The sequence below is a fragment of the Canis lupus genome, chromosome 17 (assembly GCF_003254725.2).
Source record: "Canis lupus dingo isolate Sandy chromosome 17, ASM325472v2, whole genome shotgun sequence".
Lineage (NCBI taxonomy): Eukaryota > Metazoa > Chordata > Mammalia > Carnivora > Canidae > Canis > Canis lupus.
In genome coordinates, this window is record NC_064259.1 from 26494204 (window position 1) to 26517266 (window position 23063).

At 40.5% G+C, this 23063-nt stretch overlaps 1 protein-coding gene across 15 annotated transcripts in view; it reads left to right on the forward strand.

Moving 5' to 3' along the window:
- Positions 1–23063, forward strand: part of LTBP1 (latent transforming growth factor beta binding protein 1) — a 391779-nt gene that overhangs the window by 334535 nt on the left and 34181 nt on the right. For 10 of the 15 annotated variants that reach the window (XM_049095987.1, XM_025454206.3, XM_025454209.3 and 7 more), the window contains 2 exons: positions 10303–10428; positions 13801–13944. The exons of 2 other annotated variants lie outside the window; for them this stretch is intronic. In XM_049095987.1, the coding sequence (XP_048951944.1) occupies positions 10303–10428; positions 13801–13944 (270 nt within the window). The remainder of the gene's footprint in view (positions 1–10302; positions 10429–13800; positions 13945–23063) is intronic. 3 more of the 15 variants (XM_025454208.3, XM_025454217.3, XM_025454219.3) reach the window with 1 other exon arrangement.

Consider the following 23063-nt stretch of genomic DNA (forward strand, 5'->3'; position numbering starts at 1 on the left):
TTTGTGTTAATTTGATAAGAAGTAATATCTCATTTTAATGTGCTTTATTATCAATAAACTTTTATAGTTATTTCTTATGTGACATTTTTTTGCCTATATGAGGTGGAGTTTGTGTTTTTCTGACCAATTTATGTATATTAAGGATAATGATTTATCAATATTTTATAGATATTTCTTCTAATTCTTTAATTTGCCTTTTAAGTTTATTATGCTGTTTTTTTCTTTCCTATCTTTTTACTTTGCCATTTTATGTATTCTGTTGTGATCAATTTTATACTTTTATTTCTTAGAGTATTTTATCTCTGTGCTGTTGTTTTTGTATTTAACTTTTTTTGTACTCTGGGGTATAAAAGTGAATATTTTCCTCCATTCAGTTTTCTTTTTCAAGTTGCCTTTGAAAATTTCAGATACAAGTTCCTGCGTTACAAATTCAACTTTTTAAACTCCATTGCAACTTTAATGTACTTTGCTTTTGATCAGATGGAAAAAGGCTGTGTCACCAGATGTTCTTCTAGCCTAGCACCACTGCTTCAGTGGTTCTTTGTCCCCTGCTATGACTGTGAGTGCTCAGCCTTGGATTTTGGTGATAATGTGATGTGCCATCTTTTTAAGGTCCTCATAAGTGGCTAGGGAGGGGCAGGAAGAGGCTGTGTGTTTAGATACATTTTTTTCAATGCAAAATTGGGTCAGAAAAGCTTTCAAGAGGCTCCGGTTAAGAATTGGTGGGCATGGAGACTTGGAGGATGGGCTTGGAATAAATGCCATAAGCTAAGATTTGGAGACATGAAAGATTGGATAAGTTTAGGAACATAAGTAAATTAGTTTCAGTTGAACATGTAAAAGAGGAAAAAGGGATATATAGGATATAGATAAAGAAGTAGGCAAAGGCTGGATTGTGGAAGTTATGCTAGCTTTGGTATTAAGCAAGTAATATGCTGAATATTGCCTTTGCACACCTGCTATGCACCAGGCTTGTTTCCATGTGGGCATGTGGTAATTAGCAAAACAAATATCTGTGTACACAGGGCAAGCAGTAAATACACAAATAAGCTTTCCAAACAGCATGTGACCACAAGCCTTTACAGCTGCTATGAAGGAAAGAGAAGAGTCAGTGAGAAGGAGGAGGAGGGAAAACTATCTTATGAAATGGCATTTGAGCTGAGCTCTAAAGAGTGAGTTAGCTGCTAGAAGAGTGGGATGGGGATGGCAGGTGGGATAGAGCATTCCCAGGTAGAGTTTTAGTGAGGGCAGAGACTCTGAGGCAGGGAAAGTAGTAGCATTCAGGGAAGTGAAAATGAAAAAGACCTATGTTCAGTACTTGAGGCAGTGAGTCATGGGCTGGAGAGTCAGGAGCGGAAGATGCAAAGCTTCCCAGAAAACACCATGGGTTTGGATATCATTCTAAGTGTAAAAGAAACAGATTGATTAATTTTAAGGACCATGATATACTGTATGTCATCATTTTGAAAATATATATTTTTTCACACTCTAATAGTTGGATGCTTCTTATAGTTGATGGGTTTTTTTTAAGCAGTACAAAATAGCTTGTAGAATTTTTCCCCCTTTCTTAGAGGCACATAAAATATTTGTGTCCTTTTCAGTGTTTTTACTCTTTTTTTTTTTTTTTTTTTTATTTATTTATTCATGATAGTCACAGAGAGAGAGAGAGGCAGAGACACAGGCAGAGGGAGAAGCAGGCTCCATGCACCGGGAGCCTGACGTGGGATTCGATCCGGAGTCTCCAGGATCGCGCCCTGGGCCAAAGGCAGGCGCCAAACCGCTGCGCCACCCAGGGATCCCAGTGTTTTTACTCTTAATATTTGATTTTACTCAGTGCTGTATATTTTTAAAATGCACATCACCCAGAATGCTGTTTAGAAATGGGATTAGAAAAAAAAAAAAAAGAAATGGGATTAAAGGGGCAAGAAAAATGTCAGGGGAAGTCTTGCAGGATGTTGTTCAGGGCAGACATATTGGTACTCAGGCTAGAGTAGTAACAGTGTGATGAAAAAAAATGAATGACTCAGGAAATCTTTTGAAAATGGAACCTGGTATTGGGTTAGAATATAGTGTTGAGTTGGATGTAGGGTAAGAAGGAGAAGGAATATTGAGAATAGATCTCTGGTTCTGGATTTAGCAATAGATATTTGCTGGCATTATTTGCTCACAGGGGAAAAAAATGAATCAGGTTTTTTTAAAGATCACATTTATGATTTGGGATTAGAGCTGACCATGAAATAAATATTCATGTGGGTGTATCAGGCAGGCAATTGGATGGATCAATTTAGATCTAGTACTTGGAAGAGGAGTCTAGCCTGGAGATATAACCTGGGACTTGTCAGATACAGATGGTATTAGAATGGGTAGGGCCATCAAGAGAGATCATAGAATGAGAAGAAAAGAAGATCTAGGACTAAGCCCTGAGAAACACCAACATTTAGGAATAAAGTAAAAGGTTGTGTAGAAGTGGCCACAGGATTAAGAGGAAACCCAGGAGCATACAAGACCATAGAATCAAAAGTTAGAGGGTACTTTAAGAAAAAGAGTAGTCTGCTATATTAAATACCACTGAACAATCTGTAAAGATACCAGTCAAGAAGAGTCCTTTGGATTTTACAAAATGGTGACCTTATCAACAGCCATTTCAGTGGATTAGTATATATGAGAACCATCTAAGATCATACAAAAACTGGTGGAGTGGACACAGCAGAACATTGGCTGTTAGAATTTAGACTGAAAAATATGATTCTAGCTAAAGGGCTCATATGCAAGGAGCCTCTAGGTTATTTTTAAGATGATAGCTGGAGATTTTTCATCTTCTGTGATCCTGATAGAAAATGACCAGTAGGGAGGGAAAAAGGGAAGTAGAAGATGCAGGGGCAGAGAGTCAGTTAGAAAAGCACAGATCTTGAGAAGCCAACTGTGGATGAGCTCCAGAGGACATGTGTCAATGGCCTTTATACTGTGATCCATGAGAAAACCCAAAGAGGTCTAAGCAGAGAATTACTTGGTTGGACTGTTTCAGTAGGTTAATCATTTTCTCATTAGAAGATGGATTTGGAGTGGCTGAAAGCACAAAACCCATTAGAATTCCACTGTGGGAATTCAGATTAGAGATAGTAAAGCTCCCTATAAGGTCGAGAGATGGGGAGAGCATGAGCATGAAGATAGAGTCAAGGGAGAAAATCAGAAGAGTGCAATGATTGGATGTAGGGAGGTAATCAAGGATTAGTCCCATGCTTTGGGACTTGAGATGATATTTTTGTTTTTAGGGTGGTTTTCATTAGGATGTCTTTAACTATGGATGGTGAATGTACATCATCCACATAATGATTGATGAAAATCAGGGCAAAAATTTGGTTTACCTTCTCTGGAACTTCTAGCTATTTCCAGAAATCAAATGGTAGGCTGCTCTGGGTAATTTTTGAAGAATATTTTAAGTAAATCTTTTCTGAAGCAATGGGTTTCAAGATGAGGAAGAAAATGAGCGATCTCTCATTGACTAGCCTTGTTTTCTAGAATTTATGTACTAGGAAGTTGGATTTGAAATATAATTTGCTACCTCTATCACTTTTTGATGCTTACTTATTTTAGGCTACTAGCTTTCAGAACATACTTATGACCGTCAAGATCCCCAGGTTTTCCCGCCATCCTTCTCTGTCAGGCAACGGCGTGGCAGTCAACTCCTTACAAGGACGTAGTTTTGCTGTTTTCTGGCTCATCCCCATTTCTCAGAACAAAGTTATTTTCCATAACACATAAGGCCCATATTCTTCAGCCTGTTGATATTGCCAGACCTCAGTGGACCTTTTTCTTTTCAAGGCTCTTTCCATATCCTATTGTATTGTCTGGACCATCTCCAAATCCAGTTTTTAATTTCCTATTGGCTAAATTTTATTTTTTTTCTTTAGGCCTTGCACTCCTCTTCCGTTTAATCCTGGCTTCTCTCCTCTGCTGTGAGAGAGACCTTAATCTCTTTTGGGCCAGCCGCCATGCCATTTTAAAATTCCTTTGGGCAGCTATTCAGCTGGTTTAACATTGTTCAGTCCCACTTCTTGGCTGGGATTTACTGTCTCCTGCTCGGCTTCCGTTCCTTTCAATAAGAAGTATGAGGGCTGCATTTCCCCTGAAGCAGGAACCCTACATCCCTTCCAGTGTAAGCCTCCTCCACCCCTACTTTTTTGGCTTTATTTTCCTAAGATTCTGGCACCAAATATTTAACCAGTTGAAGTTGGTCATGAAGCCCTGGGCTGAAATAGTGGGTCGTTCCTTTATATGAAGAAATTCCGAGAGCACCAGTACTATACATGGTGCTGGGATTTTCCGTGGCTGGAACACCCTCGGTGCTTGCTGGGCCTTTCTTCCAGGGTGTCCCCCAAAAAGAGCCTCTGAAGGACGTCCAGCACCTTGGGTATTTAGGTTTCAAGTATGATAATACTTGATGTTCAAGACTTGTTTAAGGATAAGAGTAAGGTAGTTGATTAAACTCTTAAGTCAGTATAAGTTGAACAGTGTGTGTTCTGACGTACATCTTTGTAGTGAGAACACTCCAATATGCTTGTTGGATTCACAGACATTTGTTTCTATTCATCCTCTGGCACTGGCCTTCTAGAACCATCACCATGATGGGAGGCAAGAGGTTGTGATAGGTAGAGCCGCAAACTTAGATTCAGAAGGTTGCTCTTTTGCTAGCCTCTGTTCCTTTGCCAGCTTTGGTTGGGTAACTTTGAGGCAAGTTACTTTGCATCCCCAGGCCTCAGCTTTCTGATTCCTAGAATGAAAGGGTTGAACTGGATAATCTTCAAAGTTCCTTCAAGTTGAGACGAACCCTATCATTCATATAAAAAATGTTTTGATGACAGGAAGTCGTCTTCTTCTCAACCATGCAGCTGTGGAGATTTTCCTGAGAATGATCCATTACCAAAAATGGGACTCAGTTTCTGCCATCCAGCTCCCTAGAGTGAGCTGGTGGCCGCAGAAGGCTCATAAGCGAGCTTTTTCTTCCAGCAGGTAGATGTATCTTACTCAGAATAAGTAAAAAGAAAATCAACACAAAGGTAGGACATGTTAAGAAAGAAAAAGAAGCACTTTTTTCTTAGTGCAGAACAAGGAACTGAGTGGTGTATCTAAGAGGAAGAAAACCAGCTCATTTCATTGACAAAGTATTTACAAATAGTCTTTTCTCCCCATACCCATACTTTTTGGTATATAGTACAGAATACCTAATGGAATCATTAGGAATCTTATTAGGAATTTCACTGTTGTGGTCTTTGAACATAGCTGTAATTTTCTGGTGAGTAATAAGCCTTATCCTAGACCCCAATCTCTTTTAGAAAATCCTGCCTCTTTTCCATACTTTAACCTCATTTCATAGTTCACTTTACCTAAGTGAGATGACACCAAGGATCTGGCCTTATGCCTTTATTTGAGAATTTTAGGAATGTGGTTGGAGTTCTGCTCTTATATATAAAATCCCTGATACTAATTAATAGGTTTTGAAAAGCTTGGTCTGTTGAGAAAATGTACCAGGCAAAAAGCATATATAGGCAAGGAAAAAAGATCTACCAAATGGGTCAGAAGTTAAGACCTTCAAAATGTGGACCTATCTAGTCACTGACAGCATTGCTACTTTAAAAATGAGCCGCTGGTAATTCCAGCTATCCAAAAGGATGCTCTGTTTCTCTTTCTTACATTTATATTAATCTTGTTATTAGAGAATTCATATCAGCGATCTACCGTTCTTGATCTGTGTAATTCCTCCTTGAATTCATATTCACATACCTATAATATTTATATCTGCCTTACTCTATGAAATATGAATAGAGAAAACTTGCCTGAGAAATCAACAGTATTATCGGAGCATAACTAATTCATCTGGGTTGCCAACTCTGGAGATCTCTGGGAACTCATTTCTTCATCACTCATCTAGTAGACAGTATGACTGGTGATAATATCATGCGTGGCTCTTCCAGATGTCTAAACAAAATTGGTTTTAGTATTTAGTAGAGTGACCCCTTCATTAAAGAGAAATCCTGCTGTATTAGCATCATTCAGAATTGAGTTTCATATTCAAAATCAACTTCAGCAAAACAAGATGGCTTTCACTTATCCATTTAATGAAACTTGCATCTTGGAAGGGCTTTTATTCTCAAATAATAATAAATGTTCTTGCATTTAGTCTTATTTTTATAGAGTTGATCTTAATTATAGCAGGTCTTAGGACTTTATAGACAGGACTAACAATGGGAAAATATCTCAGCACTCACATCATCAAAGACAATTCTAATGAAATAATGTTGTTTTATACAGGTCATTAGAGAAATAAAGCGAATGTCCTTTTGTTAAGCTATTACTTTACCTCATTGTTGAAAACATGAAACTGCTGAGAGTTACAGTATATCATTTTCATAAAATATGAGTTGTTGAAGAGCTAGTCTCCAGCAGGCATTCCACGTTATTTTTTCCTATTCATTTAAATCCAAAATATTGCTCATCTAAACTCTCTGTGTTAATCACTGGTACATTAAGTCTGAGACTGCAAGACGCCCAGTAATTCATAACCGTCTCAGGACTTGTTCACCTTAAGGTCAGTTTCTCAGTTCCTGAGCTGGTGGTCATTAACACAAAGTCATCATCAGCTGTGACCGCACAGAATTAATAAAAAAGAAAGCAAAGAGATGTTACTATAAGAGTCTGGACTGAAAAGCCGCCAGATTTTCGGCACTGGTTTTCCTTCCTCCGTCTTTGCCGTCTTGTTTTAGTAGGGATCTAAGTTGCTGGTGAGACTCAGTTGGGTGTTCTCCACCCCAAAAAGTGGCCCTGATGGGTACGGCAATGGCACAAAATGCCCTGGGAGCAGAGAGGAGGGACCCTAAAGTTTGATACTTGGGATGTGTCCCTTGGGCTGACTCCTGATGGGCCAGGAAGAGTTTGTGGAAGGTTCCAAGTCAGTGAGAAATCAAAGACTATAGGGTTTTCAAGAAACTGGTATACTGAGAGGGCTAGGATGTAAATTGGGAAATAAATGTTGGCTAAAAACTCTGGCTGGACTGTTTAGCCAGGAGCCTAAGGAGGAAGGATGCTCTCTGCTCTGCCAAGGAGAGTGGTTGGTGTCCTCCAGCCAAGAAGAGATACTGAATATTCTGAACAAGGGAGTGTCACTGACAGATTTGTAGTTGGTAGACAATGGATTAGAGGGAGGGTGGCCAGATTGGGGATAAAGGAGTGTGAGGAGTGTGGGGAAGACAGAAAAGAGGGTATGATAGGGAGGGACAAGACAGAGGAGAGAGAGAAGCATGCCCCAAGATTTCTAGCTAAGGGGGCTGGTTGAAATCCCTGATGAAGAGAATATAGGAGAACTGTAAGTGAGGTGAGGAGGAGGGTGATAGTAAGTTCATTTATCATGAACATGTCCCATAGTATCAGATAAATGGTTTCAAAGGACAAAGATCAACCTTTGAGAGACACTGGGAAATCATCAGTATAATAATTGGTAATTTGAAGCATTTCTGAGTTTCTTTCCAGCCATTAAATCCTGTGGCTCAATGAATAGTCTCTTAGACAAATACCCATTTCCAGAAGTCTAAAATTAGTAGGAGCCCATGGTAAGTGATTTGATAATAGTATATAGTTACTGCTCTCACAGTTGTGACCGGTAAATAAATTGTGGCCTTAGGCTAACATTGGAAATCCATCAGAATAGAGTCACTGTGTGTCATCTTTGTGTTAGTTGTTGCAGAGGAGATTCAGTTATTTAGATGTGAAATAATGTCATTGAGTTTTTGGTTCAAGTTGAGGTAAGAGAGAGAGGCAAAAAAGGACAAAAATAAGAGAGGTTTGTCAGTAAGCTCAGGAAGTGTGGTTTAGGAAGAATACAGTGAATTTGATTTCAGGCCCGATAAGCTTGAGATTGGAGCAGAAGATGAAATGGGAATGATTAAGAATCAGAAGTATCCTGGCTGGAGATGAAGCTTTGGGATTCATTCTGATGACCGTGGTAATTGAAATCCAGATTGTCTGGAAAGGGTGGAACAGGGCAGCTCTAAGGAAGCCGTAGGTCCCAGGGAGGCCCGAGCCTTGGCAGACCCCATCTTCAGGCTGCAAAAGGACGAGGGCCAGCCAACACGGTTAAAAGTCAAACAAGAATAATACTCCATCGTGGGATAGAGAGAGAGAGTTCAAGGAGGGTGTTGGCAGCCTTGGAGGTTAAGGATGATGATGGCTGACTGGAACATGATCATCAAATTTACGCACAGGTCAGCCGTTGGTGGCCTTTCTCAGAGGAGCTTTGTAGAGTAAAGAGAGAGTGAGTTTGTAGGTCATGAAGGAACAGGGAGAGGAATACTAGTAATAATTAATAACATGTTATTTTGGTGAGTGTTCACTGTAATTTTAGGAATCTAAAATTTAGGAATCTACCAATGTTACTAGTCGTGAGGTTGCTAGTATTTTCTTTTAACTGATGAGGTACGTGAGGAACAAAGGCAGTAGATAGTAGATAGTTCTTCTGAGACGTTCTGTAGCAGTAGAATGAGTGGAAGAGGACAGTAGGTGACATAGTGAAGTGAACGGTTTTCCAGGAGATTTTAACCTTTTTTCTTTTTTTTGAGATTTTTAATATGTTTGAAGTCAGTGAAGGGGGTGGTGGTGAGTGGCTGAGGATGCTAGAAAAAGGTGAGCAGGTATCAGTAGGGGGAGGAGAAACTGATAGGGAGGAAAGAAAGAGCCCAGCCTCGAAAGGAGAAGGGACAGTTGTGTTTGAGTTGAGAAAATTAAGAAAAGTGGGTAGTCCTTCGTAGTTTCCAATTCAGCAGTGAGACAGTCTCCGAACTTAAGCTCGGTTATGTTGGAACATTAGGAAGGGAAATGGAGACAGCTACCAAGTAATCATTGTATTCATCTTATTTTTCTACTGGAAAGTTTCTTGACATTAAAAAATTTAGGAGGAGGGCAGCCTGGGTGGCTCAGCGGTTTGGTGTCGCCTTCAGCCCAGGGCGTGATCCTGGAGACCGGGGATCAAGTCCCACGTCAGGCTCCCTGCATGGAGCCTGCTTCTCCCTCTGCCTCTGCCCCTTTCTCTTTGTCTCTCATGAATGAATAAACAAAATCTTTAAAAAAAAATCTTAGGAAGAGCAGGGACTCCTGGCTGGCTCATTTGAAAGAGCATGTAACTATTGATCCTTGGGGTTTTGAGTTTGAGCCCCATGTTGGGTGTAGGGATTGCTTAAATAAATAGAACTTTTTTTAAAAATTGAGGAAGAGGAAAACTCAGTTCTATTGACTCCTCCAAACTAAATTCTGTCAAGGGCTTCTCAACTTACCATTTTTTTAAATCATTTGTTATCTTCCCATGTATTTGGATACAGTAACTGCATTTTCTTAACTGTATCTCAAAAAGCCTGTGTTTTGGGACTATGTGATCCAGAGACAGAGAGGCAGAACCTGACAGATGGGAGTGTGTGGTGTGGCAGTAAGCAAGGAAAAGGGCACCAAAAACCCAAAGGAAATTAGTCACTGTGAGGATAAAGAAGTGTATCTAAAGGTCTGTTTGCAACTTTGTAATTGAGACATCACTTTTATGAGAACATTTTTTTTTTTAATTTGGAAACAAAGGCATAGGACCACTGTCATCAAGTTTATAGAGAACACAATGAATTTACAAATCAGCCACTGGCTGATCAGTGGGAGCATTGATATTTAAGACCTTGAGTGGCTATAACTTGGTGACAGGAAATCTTGTGAATCAGTCAGACTGACTGGCTACGCTGCTGAACTCATGAGATTCTCTGTCTCTCTCCTCTTCCTCCTCCCCTCCTCTCCTTCCTTCCTGGGAATGCTGTTGAGACTTGCCCAAGGTTATCTATAGGGTTGAGTGAGCCACTGCCAGGAGGCCAAGGCTTTTTGCAGCCCCCACCTCTGCAGATAGAACTGTGAGCATTGACAGCAATCCAGAAAGGTGACAATACTTTTCACGTGTTTCCCCTGTAGGAGAATATACCCTCCTTGGACATAAAGGGTTGGAAGCAAGCAGAAAACACGGACCGTGGCAATTATAGCAGCTATATCTGTTTGAAAACATTTCCTAAGGAAAAGTAAATGTTTTCTCACAAAGCCTAGCATTTGTCTATGAAGACCTTTTCATCAAAACATTTTATTTATATGTAAAATGTTTTAGAGGTTCATTCTGTGTAAACATGATCATCTCATGCTAACCGAGGTGTGCTGAGCACCTCTGTCTATCCATTAATATCTGGTGTTTGTCAGTCTGTGTTTTGTGTCTGATGTTACATGTCTTTTTTACAGATATTGATGAATGTGTAAACAACACTATTTGTGACAGTCACGGGTTTTGTGACAATACGGCTGGCTCCTTCCGCTGCCTCTGTTATCAGGGCTTTCAGGCCCCACAGGATGGGCAAGGGTGTGTGGGTGAGTGTTTAGATTTCTTTCCACAACATGTTTCACGTTCCCCCTACTGAAATGCCATCAAAATCATCAACAGCAGGAGAGATTGTAAGCAAGGTAATTCGGATAGACTTTTATCCTTATTTGATTTTGTCACACAATTTGGGGGTGTACAGAAAGATGGCTTCTGAAATTGTAAGGGCCCTAAGAAACAGAGAAGGAGAACTTTGAATTTCATGTATATTAAGAAAGAACATCTGTTTAAACTCTAGCTGTGCATATGGAGCCCTTGCGCAGAGTCCCTCCTGCCCAGGAAACAGTCTGGTGGGTGGCATGGCTTGTCTGTCTTCAGGATGTACCTCCCTAGGCAGTGCACTTAAGGAAGAGTGTTGGCAAGAGTTTCATTTTCCAGGAATGACACCTGTAAAATGATGCTTTGAATTGTGCAACTGTATTTCTTCAGTCTGTCTGGGCTTGACGGAGCTGGAAGACATCCTGAATATCATTAGATGTCCTAGAACAGGGGTCCAGGAAATGCTCCCATAGTCCATATATCTGATATTTCATTTTCTGATCAGCTGTGATTTCTTTAAATCAAATTCATTATGGAACATTTGCAATTAGAGCCATGAAATGAGAAAGAAGAAAGGTTATTAAATTAAGAACATCCCAGGTAACAAGGCTTTTTCTTTACTCTGACTCTGTTCATTTTGTAGCAGACAACGTCTCAGGAGGCAGCTGTGTAACTTCTGAGTTTGAACATATGCAATTCAAAGCATTAATTCATATCCAGATTAGACAAGGAAAGCAAAATTGATTTGGAAGTTTAATGATGAACCCACCCCCTTGAACAGTCACCACTTTTAAACTAACACTGTCATAAGTGCTGGTTCCAAATCCCGCTTTAGTCTCCTTTGCACTAAAAGGCAATAAAAATTGTCTAAATATTTGGACTAAACAGCTTACGTGACTGGCTCCCACTTCTCAGCCTCCACACCTCCTTCTTCACCTTCTGCACCCCAGTGACATACAACTGCATGTGGTTTCTCACAGAGCTGTGCAGTGATTTGGCTGTCGTGTGCCCCTCCTGCTGGGGATATCTTCCCAGCTTCCCCTTGCCTGAGTGGCACTGACTCCTCAGGATACTGTCTCTGTCTTCCCAGATGCTGTCCCTGCTCCATTTTTCTCTCTCCAGCTCAGTGCTGACCCCTCTCCTGCTTCCATAGTACCTTCAGCGGATTCAGTTACAGTACTTACACGCTTTGGGGGGTGTCATTTGGGCATACTGCCTGCAGCTGCCTTCTCCGAGGCCTCCAGATCCTGTGGTTGAGAACATCGTCTCTCCCTGCCCTAGTTGGGACTAATGGTTGGCCTATTTGTAGATGCACAGTAAATTTTAACTGTTACCTGTTGAGATATCAGATGTTAAGCCACTGATTCCACATCAACTCCTGAGTCCCAATTGGTGATGTTTACTTCTAACCAGGCAGATGAGCACGCTGAACCCATCTTGACATTCTCTTTTAGCCCACAAAACACCACCCTTAGGGGAAGGATATTTATCATTTTGCCAAACTCAACAGGTGTCATTTTATCTGTTCATTGACTCTTTCAAAGATATTAACTGAGCATCTACTATGGGCACTTCATGCGAGGTGTTTTATAGAATTTAAGGGTTGAGACAGCCCTGAGACCAAACTAAGACCATGCTGTCTCCTCTGCTTGGACCCTGCCAGTGCCTCCCCACCCCTCACCCCTTGCCTATTCTCTGGCAACTCTGTTTCATATTACTACTCATCCTTCAGATGCAACTTCTTGGCTCCAGTATCATTTCTGTGACCCACCCCTCCACTTAAGGTCCACTGCTCCATGCTTTCCTTGCACTTTTCATTCTTAGCACTTAGCATGGCCTGTGAGATCATCTGGCTGATTTCCCTGGCTTGACCATAAGCTCTGTGAAGGCAGGAGTTGGGCCTGCCTGCGTCATTGTTCTGCCAGTGCCTGGCCCACAGGAGTAAACTAGAAAGTATTTTTTTGATTGAGTGAATTCATTCTCATGGGAGAGATACCAATAGTCATGTAAATAATGCAAGTTAGAAAGTAGAAAGTTCCATTTGACATTTACCAAATTGATAAATGTGAACTGGCAAATTTCTAAAGTCAATTTTTCTGGTCTAAATTATGACTGTCTGAGTTGATTAAATATGCCAACTCTTTGCTTTCCTTCATGTTATAATACCTTTTCATAAGCAAAACTCAGCTCATTAGGTTTATATCTGTTTATATACAAAGTGAAACGGAAAACTGAAGTAATTATCCAAATAAGTCAAGATACATAAACTTTTTGTCCAATTAACTGGGTATAGCAGGTGAAAATAAGATTTTTTTTTCCCCTGAATGATTTGGATAATTGCTCAAATATTTAACTTTGTATAAACTGTCTCAGAGTGTGCTCATGAGAGTTGATGTTTGTACACGTTTAATGCATAAAATACATGAGCATTTCAGATGTCAAGTCAGGTGCTTTGTTGGACTGGGCATTCGTTAATGAAATTTCTGTGGATGAGACAAGGTAAAAGGTAGTATTGGGCAAGTCCGAACATTAGGATTAACCTTTTTTAGGGCTATGTGCTTGCATAATATCAAATAAAATTTACTCATTAGTAGATTCCTGGACTGTGTTTTAATTAAGTCTAAAGTACAGATGAAAAACACTTAGCAAAATAGAAATGACACTCTGGAACATCCACAGAATTTTTCAAGGAACAGCCAGTCATATCACTATATGTTACTGGAATATTTTTTTTTTCTTGTGAATGATTAGTGTAACCTGGTGAGTATTTACAAGGGTCTTTCCTTTATCTCCCAAAGGGATACACACCCTGATTTCTGGTTGTTGAAGTATGGGCATTTTGGCTACTAGAGAACTGTATTTTCAGATACGTGAACAGGTTGAAAACAACTTTTTAAATGAATGTTAAGAAATGTTATTGTTTCTGAAGTGTCAGTTTTACTAATTTTCCTTGAATTCAAAAGTGAGAGTGCATTGTCATGTTATTTAAGACCTCATTATGTTAAAAAGTCAAGGAAGAGAAAATTAAATGGTCAGAGTATACATATGATCCTTGCAGTACAGTTCCAGGGCCCTCCTTAAAGTGGAATTGGAATTTGGAAACTCTGCTTGGTGTTTTCATGGTCCTTTTACACAAACCAAATTATGCAGCCCAGCCTTTAAGCTTAGGCTTCTACTATTCCCCCAGAATAGTAGAAGGGTTTGATTGCTCACTAGGGAGCATTTGTGACCAGCAGGCACCATGAGCCCTGGTACACCTGGTAAAATAGAGAGCTGTCAGGAATGAGGCACACATCTGACTTGATCTGTGCTCCCTTTTCCAGATGTGAACGAATGTGAGCTGCTCAGTGGGGTGTGTGGTGAAGCCTTCTGTGAAAATGTGGAAGGGTCCTTCCTATGTGTGTGTGCTGATGAAAACCAGGAGTACAGCCCCATGACTGGGCAGTGCCGCTCCCGGGCCTCGGGAGGTAAGTCACAGTGGCTCCTCTTGGAGACTTGTACCTACACAGGTTTGGGCCAAACAGTCTGGGAGTGAGGTAAGGAATAACCAAATGTTCTGGCACACTGCTGTCTCTGGAAGCATCCCTGCTCTTTCTGAGCCTGCCTTATCAGTGAATTAGGATGTGGTCAGTGATGACTATTTGAGCTAGATGGCCTCTGTCGTGCTTTCCGACCCCGAGACGCCATGTGTAGGGCAAAGAATCCAAAATGATGAGAACATTCACTGGGAATCGCTCACAACTCAGCCATCAGCTCAGGGTTTAATATGGCATCATCTCATTAGGTTGCATAATCTTTCTTTCTTGGCCCTAGGAGAAACGTATCTTGACACTTCTCTAAATTAAAAGCAACATATAGGCCTCTCAGGATCTACAAAGACTTCCACTTGGAATTGTTATGGTGGTTTTTTTGTTGTTGGTTTTTTTGGGGTTATTATTTTTTTTTCCAGAAATTGGCCCAGAGAGTGGCTGTGTTTGCATTCGTTTAAAATTTGATTTAGTCTGTGTCGTCATGGCACGAATTGAAATGGAGAGCTGATGGTTTTCCAGATAAATTAATCAACTTCCAGATCGGTCTTTTAGTTTGTGCCATGTAGCTATAGTTTGGTTGTATTTTAAGGAAAGCAAAAGACCAAAATGGTCATTTGAGAGCCAAATAAAATGAAACATTGGCCATTTGACTTTCTTACTCAATCTCAGTTGATTTTATCCATGCTTCTATGAGAGCTCTCCCTACTTCTCAACAGGGTACACTTGTTCTGTGTGAAATAACGGTCTTTGGAAGTGATAGGGAATAAAAATTAAAAATATTTTCACCAACACATATCCTTCTTAATTATTAAATATAGAAAGGAGGGGTGCAGAATTACACAAAAACACAGTAATTCCAAAATATGTGAAGGGGATGAGATGAAGTATTGTCAGAGGGAGGGGTTGCTCTTCATTCTTGTGACTACCACTGTGACACATGAGCCATAGAGAAAAGACTTCTCATCTTAATGGTTCCTGTAACAGCAAAGACATACACAAAATTAAAAAACCTGGCTGGCCCATACTAGGATTGGTTAGGTAACTATCTCTTTCTTCTTTGTCTTTGTTTCTATAGAGTAGCACCTCGCCCACAGTATTATTTTTACTGAAATAATTCACATATCGTTCTATTGTATTAAATGAGTCATGCAAAGGTTAGGTAGTCAAGATAAGTGGTACAATGTGAAGTGACAAAACATGGTCTTCCAGTGATTACAGATGCCAGTGGTGGGGAAGGAAGACGAGAACACATTTAAAAAGATAATTCTTAGAATTAATGGAAATTTTAGCTTTTTCCTTTATTTTCCAAACTTCTTGTAATATTTAAATTGAAATGGCCATGGTGGTCTGCTATTTTCCAGCTGTGCAAGCTTGGGCATATCATTTACCTTTTATGAGTTTTGATTTTCTCACTTATAAAATAGAAAGGTTATATTTACCTCATTTTATGAAGTTTTTTTTAAATCCTATATGTAAAAGCCATTTGTTAATGGCAAAGTAAGCTATAATCCAAACACTTAAGTGATACCTATTTCTCATCTTTTTAGGATTTGTTCTGAAATGGTGGACCTTTTAATTATTTTTTTTCTTGATTTTTTTTGCTAGAATGTTTTAGCAACATCAAAAAATAGTTCATTCACTTCACATAGATTCAAATGAGGTACATGTCTGAGATCCTAAAGCTTGCTCATTTCTTTTTTTAGAGATTAATGGCCCCATAATAGGACTGTAATACCATCTGAACCATTTTGGGGGAACTGGAGTAGTTCATTATAAACTGCCTCTTAAAACTTAACAGTGATTCCTTTTTTGTAAGTGTTGTTCCTCATCTCCTATTTTAAAGTTTTTCTGTACAGGGTCTGGGAATTGAGTCCTGCATCAGGCTCCCTGCGAGGAGCCTGCTTCTCCCTCTGCCTGTGTCTCTGCCTCTCTCTGTGTCTCTCATGAATAAATAAATAGAATATTTTAAAAAAATAAAGTTTTTCTATAACAAAGTTCCAAACACTTGCTTTACTTTTTTCCTCCCTTAGTGTCCTTGGCTCTCCCAGTGACTGACTTTCTGAAAAGTTCTGGAATGCGTCCTAATCAGAGTTCACTAAGTACTATCCTGCCTTTATAAAAGAACTTCATTTTGAATACTCGTCTTCATAAATCTTGTCTGCCAGTGGATGCATAGTTTCTTTTCCTCTTAACTTTGTATCTAATCTTTCCATGATGGTTTCATACATATTTTCCTCATAGTTCTCTGGCTTCTGCTAAATATTGTACATACCCTGTTGTTTTTATTGGTCCATGTTAGTATAATCTGACTAATTTATATAGTTCCTGGCAACTCTGACAACCATACCTCAATTTGCATAGTTCTTGGCAAACTTTAACTGATTATATGCAGTCTTAAGATTGTCTATGATGACATCTTCATCTGAGCAATTCTCTGTCAGGACCCTGAGAGACAGGCTGACTATAAACTGCAGGAGGAGATTTCTCTCCCTGACTTCATCAGGGCCAGGAATTGATCTGCTGTTTAAAAAGAGAATTGAAGCTGGAAATCCTAAAGAAGATGATATAGTTTTTAAATATTTAAACTTTAACTTAAAGCACATAAAGGTACATTCATTCACCAAACTTTGAAGGAGGGCCAAGGTCTTTCTTCAAGTAGAAGTCTACTCTTAGAGTCCTGCATGGCTTGTCTTGCATATACTGTATTATGCATGATCTGTGCCACCCACTTTTTTTTAAAAAAAGGTATTATATATTTATTTATTCATGAGAGACGCACAGGGAGAGAGGCAGAGAAACAGGTAGAGGGAGAAACAGGCTCCTCAGGCCTGATGCGGGACTTGATCCCAGGACCCCAGGATCATGCCCTGAGCCAAAGGCAGATGCTCAACCACTGAGCCACCCAGGCATCCCTATGCCACCACTTTTTTTAAAAAAAAATTTTAGTTAAGTTCAATTAGCCAACATAATTAGTTTCATATGTAGTGTTCAATAATTTGTCAGTTGTGTATAACACCCAGTGCTCATCATACACCACCTACTTTAAACTGAGTAAGATTTTAAAGGCCTTTGTAAAGTTAATGAGTGTAAAATCCCTCTAGGTTTTTATAGTTGTCTTATCCACACTTAATTTGATGGCGTTGTTTTTACTGAATCAACTTCAGTCTTTCCAAACCTTGAACTTGTTCTATAAACAGCTCCTTTTAACTCATACTTTACTGATTTCCATACTGTTTAGTTATATAATTACAGTAATTAATAAACTGGCCAGAATGTTTGGGAATAAACACAACTGAGTCCTGGTCAGCCTACTGCTCAACGTGAAAGAGCAGAAGGTGTGCTCCTATCTGGGAGAAGCCTGCTGGCTGTGAGCACCTGCTGTGGACATTGGCCAGGGTGCTTCTCAGAGGGCAAGAGAACACTGGTTCATACAACAGGTTGCTTAATGGAGGCCACTTAAAAGCATTTGTATCCTACTTCAGTCAAAGGATCTGCAGTTACATAGGACCAAACTTGGCTTACCAAGTGAAAGTTTTTAACAAGGATTCAGATTAATACCACTTATATATATGATAGACCAACAGCTCAGATCTCATCCTCCCTGAAAAGTAATTCAGAAAGGAAAGATGAATTTGCAAAGAGGCTATAACATTTTTACTCAACTGTAAAATTTCCCCAGGACAAAGGGTATTCCAACAGTGAGCAATAGCAGAATAATCTCCAGTGGTATCGTTCTGAGGACAGAACTGAAGCTAAGGGGCAGATGTCAGGAAAGCAGATTTCAGATCACTCTGCAGATTTTCCCGATAACTAGAGAGATAGCAGGTAACTCATGAAATGTGGGTGTTTCTCTAGAGGTATCCTGGAACAGCTGGGATACCTGCTGGCAGAAAGGCACCCACTTCCAGCAGGACATTGTGCCAGGTCACCTTTAAGGTACTTTCGGATTTTAATGTCCTAAGATTTTTGTTTCTAGACTACTTCTTGGCTCCCACTTGATTTTTTTTTTTAGGTCTGGCGTAATGGTTTTCACTGCCTGGGCCTTTGGCCACTAATTTATATTGCTGTACATCGCCTAAAAGCACCTGCAACAGAAATAACTAGAAAATATCCACGCCACTCATCACATGTAAGAGGGTATGGATATAAAATATAGCCTGATGCTTTTATTTCCTCAGTGCCTGTGATAATTGCTCAATAAAAACTTTATGTCCTTGGGCACTCTAAAGGAAGCAGTAAATAAGTAGTCTTGGCAACTTCAGCCTTCAAGCCTTACCCACAAAATGCTGCTCTTGCTTGATTGATGCACAGAGGAGACTCTGGGGTAGAAACTGAGTTTTATTTTTAAAACAGAAGGCATAAGGAAAAGAACACAAAAAGGTATGTTATCATCGAGGCAGGTGTTCCTCACTTTAAGAAAAGCAAATAAATAAGATCAGAAATTATGAAACAAATTGGAGTGATAATTTGCATTAGAAAATAATTTTCCTTTACACAATGTATTTCAGGGTTGCCTTAAATACCCATTTTTCTTTAACGGATTTGAGAGCTTGTTCTTACATCATGAGCTGGGGCATAGGCTTCTACAACTAGGAAGCTCCTTCGTGGTTTCCCAGCCCAGCTCCTGTACTTGAGTGTAAGGAAGCCAAGACCCAGAGAGAAGTTCTAAATGTTCTCCTTTGGGTCCGATGGCTCATGCTGTGCAGGAAACCCAACTCCGAGATCTTTTCCAATTCACCATTCCACTTCTCAGGGCTGAGGACCCCATGATAGCAAACTCTTCTAAAAGTTGGCTTCCTTTTCACTTTATTTCTTTGTTTTGTTTTCATTATTAAGATAATGCACATTCTTCTCAGAAAATTGGTAAATACAAAAATAGATCAAAAATGAAAATCCCCTGCAGTGGCACCATGTGGCGATAATCTCCAGATTCTTGGGAGAGGACATCCATGCTCCACCTGCCTCTGCAGGACTGTCTCCCATTTGGTCCAGGGCCCTCAGTCTCATTAGTCTGTAAAGCACCTTCCCCTTGGGTCAGAGGTCAGCTCTCCTCTTCTTCCCCCTTCTTTTCCTTTTGATTGATTTCAGGACAGTCCTCTCCCCTGCATCCTCCTTCCTTTTGCTCTGGTCTTTTTTTTTCTCATTCCCAGACTCTTTTTCTGTTGCCCATTCCTGAAATAATAATGACCCAGGAAGTTGCATGTTCAGGCTTCTTTTTACTCTCCCTTCTTCTCTGGGGATATTTAATCCTCTTCTCTGAGTCAACTATTACTTACATGCTATGCCCTGCCAAGTAAATATCTTTTTGTCCCTCCACCTCCATCCTTAGGGCCGCACTCCTGTTTCCAGCTGCTTCTTAGGCCTTTCTCTCAGGTTGTCTTGTAAGTCTGCCCGAAATTATCCAAAACCAAATTCATTACCATTCCTTTTCCAACCTGTGTTCACTCATTAATTGCCAAACATCAGCACTGGAAATCCTGACATCATATCTTATTTCACTCACCATTCATCCAAGCCATCGTAATGTCCTGCCAATTCTCCCTCCACAGTGTCCTTCGGAGCTGTCCTTGCTCCTCTGTTACCTCTACTCTGGGCCAGTCCTTCAGCATCTCTTACCTGGACCATGGCAGTACCCTCCTGACTTCTCTCCAACCTCTCCCATCAATTTCCTGCTCCTTGCAGTTGCCACAGTTGATGTTTGCAAAACATGAGCCTGACTTTATTTTTTTTCCTTCCAAGTTTTTATTTAAATTCCAGTTAGTTAATATATGATGCAGCGCTAGTTTCAGGTATAGAATTTAGTGATTCATCACTCACATACAACCCCCGGTGCTTATCACAGCAAGCTTCAACTCCTTACTACTGCCTAAGCATGAAGTCCAAATCCATTAGCAGGGCAGCAGGACCCCGATAGTCTGTCTTAGTCCTCTTTGCATCCCCTGTAACCTTGCTCACTGCTTAGCACACCCAGTGCCTGCCTGACCTGTGGCAGACGCTAACTCTTGAATCAAATTGCCTCTTGGCATTCAAGAGCATATCCCCTCAGTCTCTCACTGTCTCATTCCCAGCTAGTACTGTAGAATCAAAATAATTATCCATTTGGTCAGACAACAGTGGAGGCCACACTTGAATGAGGAATTATCTATTTATACCTCTCTGTAGGGGGCGATGGTTCCCCCTTAAATAACAAGTAGAACAGAAGAAAAAGAGTCTCCCTGCTGTGCAAATCAATCTCATGGTTCTGACAGAGGAACTCAGACAGCATTCCTGTTCTCTTTCTAGAGAGGTCCGCTATAGGTTTTACGTATGTACATATTTTTTTAAAGGCAGGAAACCACAAATATTATCATTCAACTGTTATATTTGGCAGAGTAGGGGTTTTTTTTAATGTGTTTAGTTAACCTGTAGAATAAATTAACATTGAAAGAATTTTTTGAAAATAATTTCTGATTAGAAAAAAAGACCTTCAGTAGGAAAAAAAAATTAAAGACAGAGCACAATATGTAAAATGCAAACATTGTAAAATGCCATGAAACTCCTGTGGTCTTATTGTGTATTGGTGATGGATCTCTACCATAAATGTAGGTAAGTCTAAGGAAAATATGCTCATTTGTTTGTGGGGGGGAAAGGTTGGGTCAAGTTTCTTCCCACATTCAGAGAGGATTGAATAATTTACCAAACCATGCTTTTATTTTTATGAAATTTCTTTACTTGCTCTCTCTCTAGTCTCCAAAATAATATCTGAGTGTTTAGTAGAGAGACTGGTCTGTGTTTGAATGAACTGATAGCAGTTGGTCCAAGTGACAGACTCAGACTGTGAATGAGCCATTTCACGTTCTTGACACTACAGGGGACACCCACGGTGTTGCACTAGAGATCATGATGTGGGATCCTAGCATTTGCTATGAATATGGTCTGAAGAGGAAGGGTTTGTGCATGTCCTTTGAAATATTTCCAGGTAGTTACCCTGTCATGTCAGATGTGGCTTCACTGTCCCGATCATGTTCACAAGTCCTCCCGATGCACCCGTGCCCATGTGGGGACCGGGCTTTTGCTGCTGAGCCGTCTGTTCTGTTCTCCACCTACTACCTACTCACCTGCTTCAGTGAGTCACACCCGTTATTCTTTCCCTTGGGACTTCATCCTGCTTCTGGGAGTCTTCTTGCCCTGATTTTTCCGGTTTCGAGTCCTGGCCCCGTGAATCATACACTTTCCCTCCACCCTGCCCACCCCAGCCTGTTCCTGTCTCAGGCTCGCTTCTCTCATTCTCTTCTAGTCCTTCACCAGAGAAAGAAACAAAGACAAAGAACCTTCACTCGCCCTGGCCAGTATTTGTTGCCTGCCTGCTAACCTGAGGCCCCGAGGTGACCCTCTTCCAGCGGACAGTTGTGTTGTCCTCTACCCAACACCTAAGTCAGGAACATAGCTTTCCCATGTTCCCATGACAGTGCATCCCTGCCCTGTCCTCAGACTCTCAAAGTCACCTTCCCTGACTCCTTCTGTAGGCCCCGTAGCCCCTCACCCTTCAGTACTGTTGTGCCTTTTACCTCCTCACCCCTGTCTCTCCTTATTTCCTGTCCTATTTTTCAGAAATTATTTTTAAAGAAGTTGGCTCAAATGTCACCTCCTCCAGGAAGTCTTCTGTGGCAGCCTTGCCTGCCCTGGCCCTATGCAGCTACCTTCCCAGCGCTGTCAAGTCCTGGCTCCCCATTTACCTGACTTCTTTCAGGACAGAAACTGTGTAGAGGAATCCTCTCGCACATATTTATTCTCTTGCGCTTGGCTTTCTCTTCTTCTTTTTCACTTCTTTCACATCTTCACCATCGAAGTTATTAGCACGTATTTCCAGTCTTCCTTTTCACTTGCGTCCCTTCCTTTCCAGCCCTTTCCTATTGTCAGTGCTTATTTTCTGAAACTCACCAATGGTTCTCTCCTGAACTCCACTTAAAACACACATACTTCTTAGGGGTGCTTGGGTGGCTCAGTGGTTGAGTGTCTGCCTTTGGCTCAGAGCATGATCCTGGGGTCCTGGGATCAAGTCCGGCATTGGGCTCCCCTGCAGGAAGCCTGCTTCTCCCTCTGCCTGTCTCTGCCTCTCTCTCTGTGTCTCTCATGAATAAATAAATAAAATTTTAAAAAAATCTTTAAACACACACACACAGTTCTTGTCCTGCCAGTCTTTGAGAAAACTAGGAAAAAAAGATAGGAATTTCCAAGTTTTCTTTTATTTCTCTTTGGAATATTACACTAGAAATTGTTTTCTTATAAAAATACAAGTTGGTATAAAACATTAATGCCTGTGGTGATTTTAAAATATATAAAAGGGACTAAAGCTTCGTGAATGATTGTGTTAAAAGTAATTTACTGGGGACGCCTGGGTGGCTCAGCAGTTGAGTGTCTGCCTTTGGCTCAGGGCATGATCCTGGGATCCTGGATCAATTCTTGCATTGGGCTCCTTGCAGGAAGTCTGCTTTTCCCTCTGCCTATGCCTCTCTCTCTCTCTCTCTCTCTCTCTCTCTCATGAATAAAGTCATTTAAAAATGTAATTGACTGAACATTACCATAGTTAGAGTTTTATACATTGATGTCTTTTTCTGGACATCAGGACTATGGCAGGTGTTTTATTTGGGGGCATTGTATACTCACGAGTATTTGTGATGTTACTCTTTTTGTCATTGTCATAATCTTGTCCATCCCAGAAGGGTATGAAGAGGATTAGCTCATAAAGACCTTCAGAATACACTGCAAATGGAAATTGAAAGCAAAGGCAAGGGCCCATTTAAAATGCTCATGTCCACTTTAATTAGAAAAATGTCCCAGATTTCCTCAGCCTAACAGCAAACCTAAGATAAGACCAAAGAAGGAAACAGTCCTATAAATAAACACCACATCCTCTTCTTTCTGACAAACCAAGAGAGAAGTTTCTAGAAAATGCTCTTCATAAGTAGCACATATGATTGAACCCACAACTTGCTATTGAGAGCAAGGAACCATGATGGCCACGTCTGTGACTTTAAATCTACACTCTACACCAGCAGGGATTATCTACTGTCCAT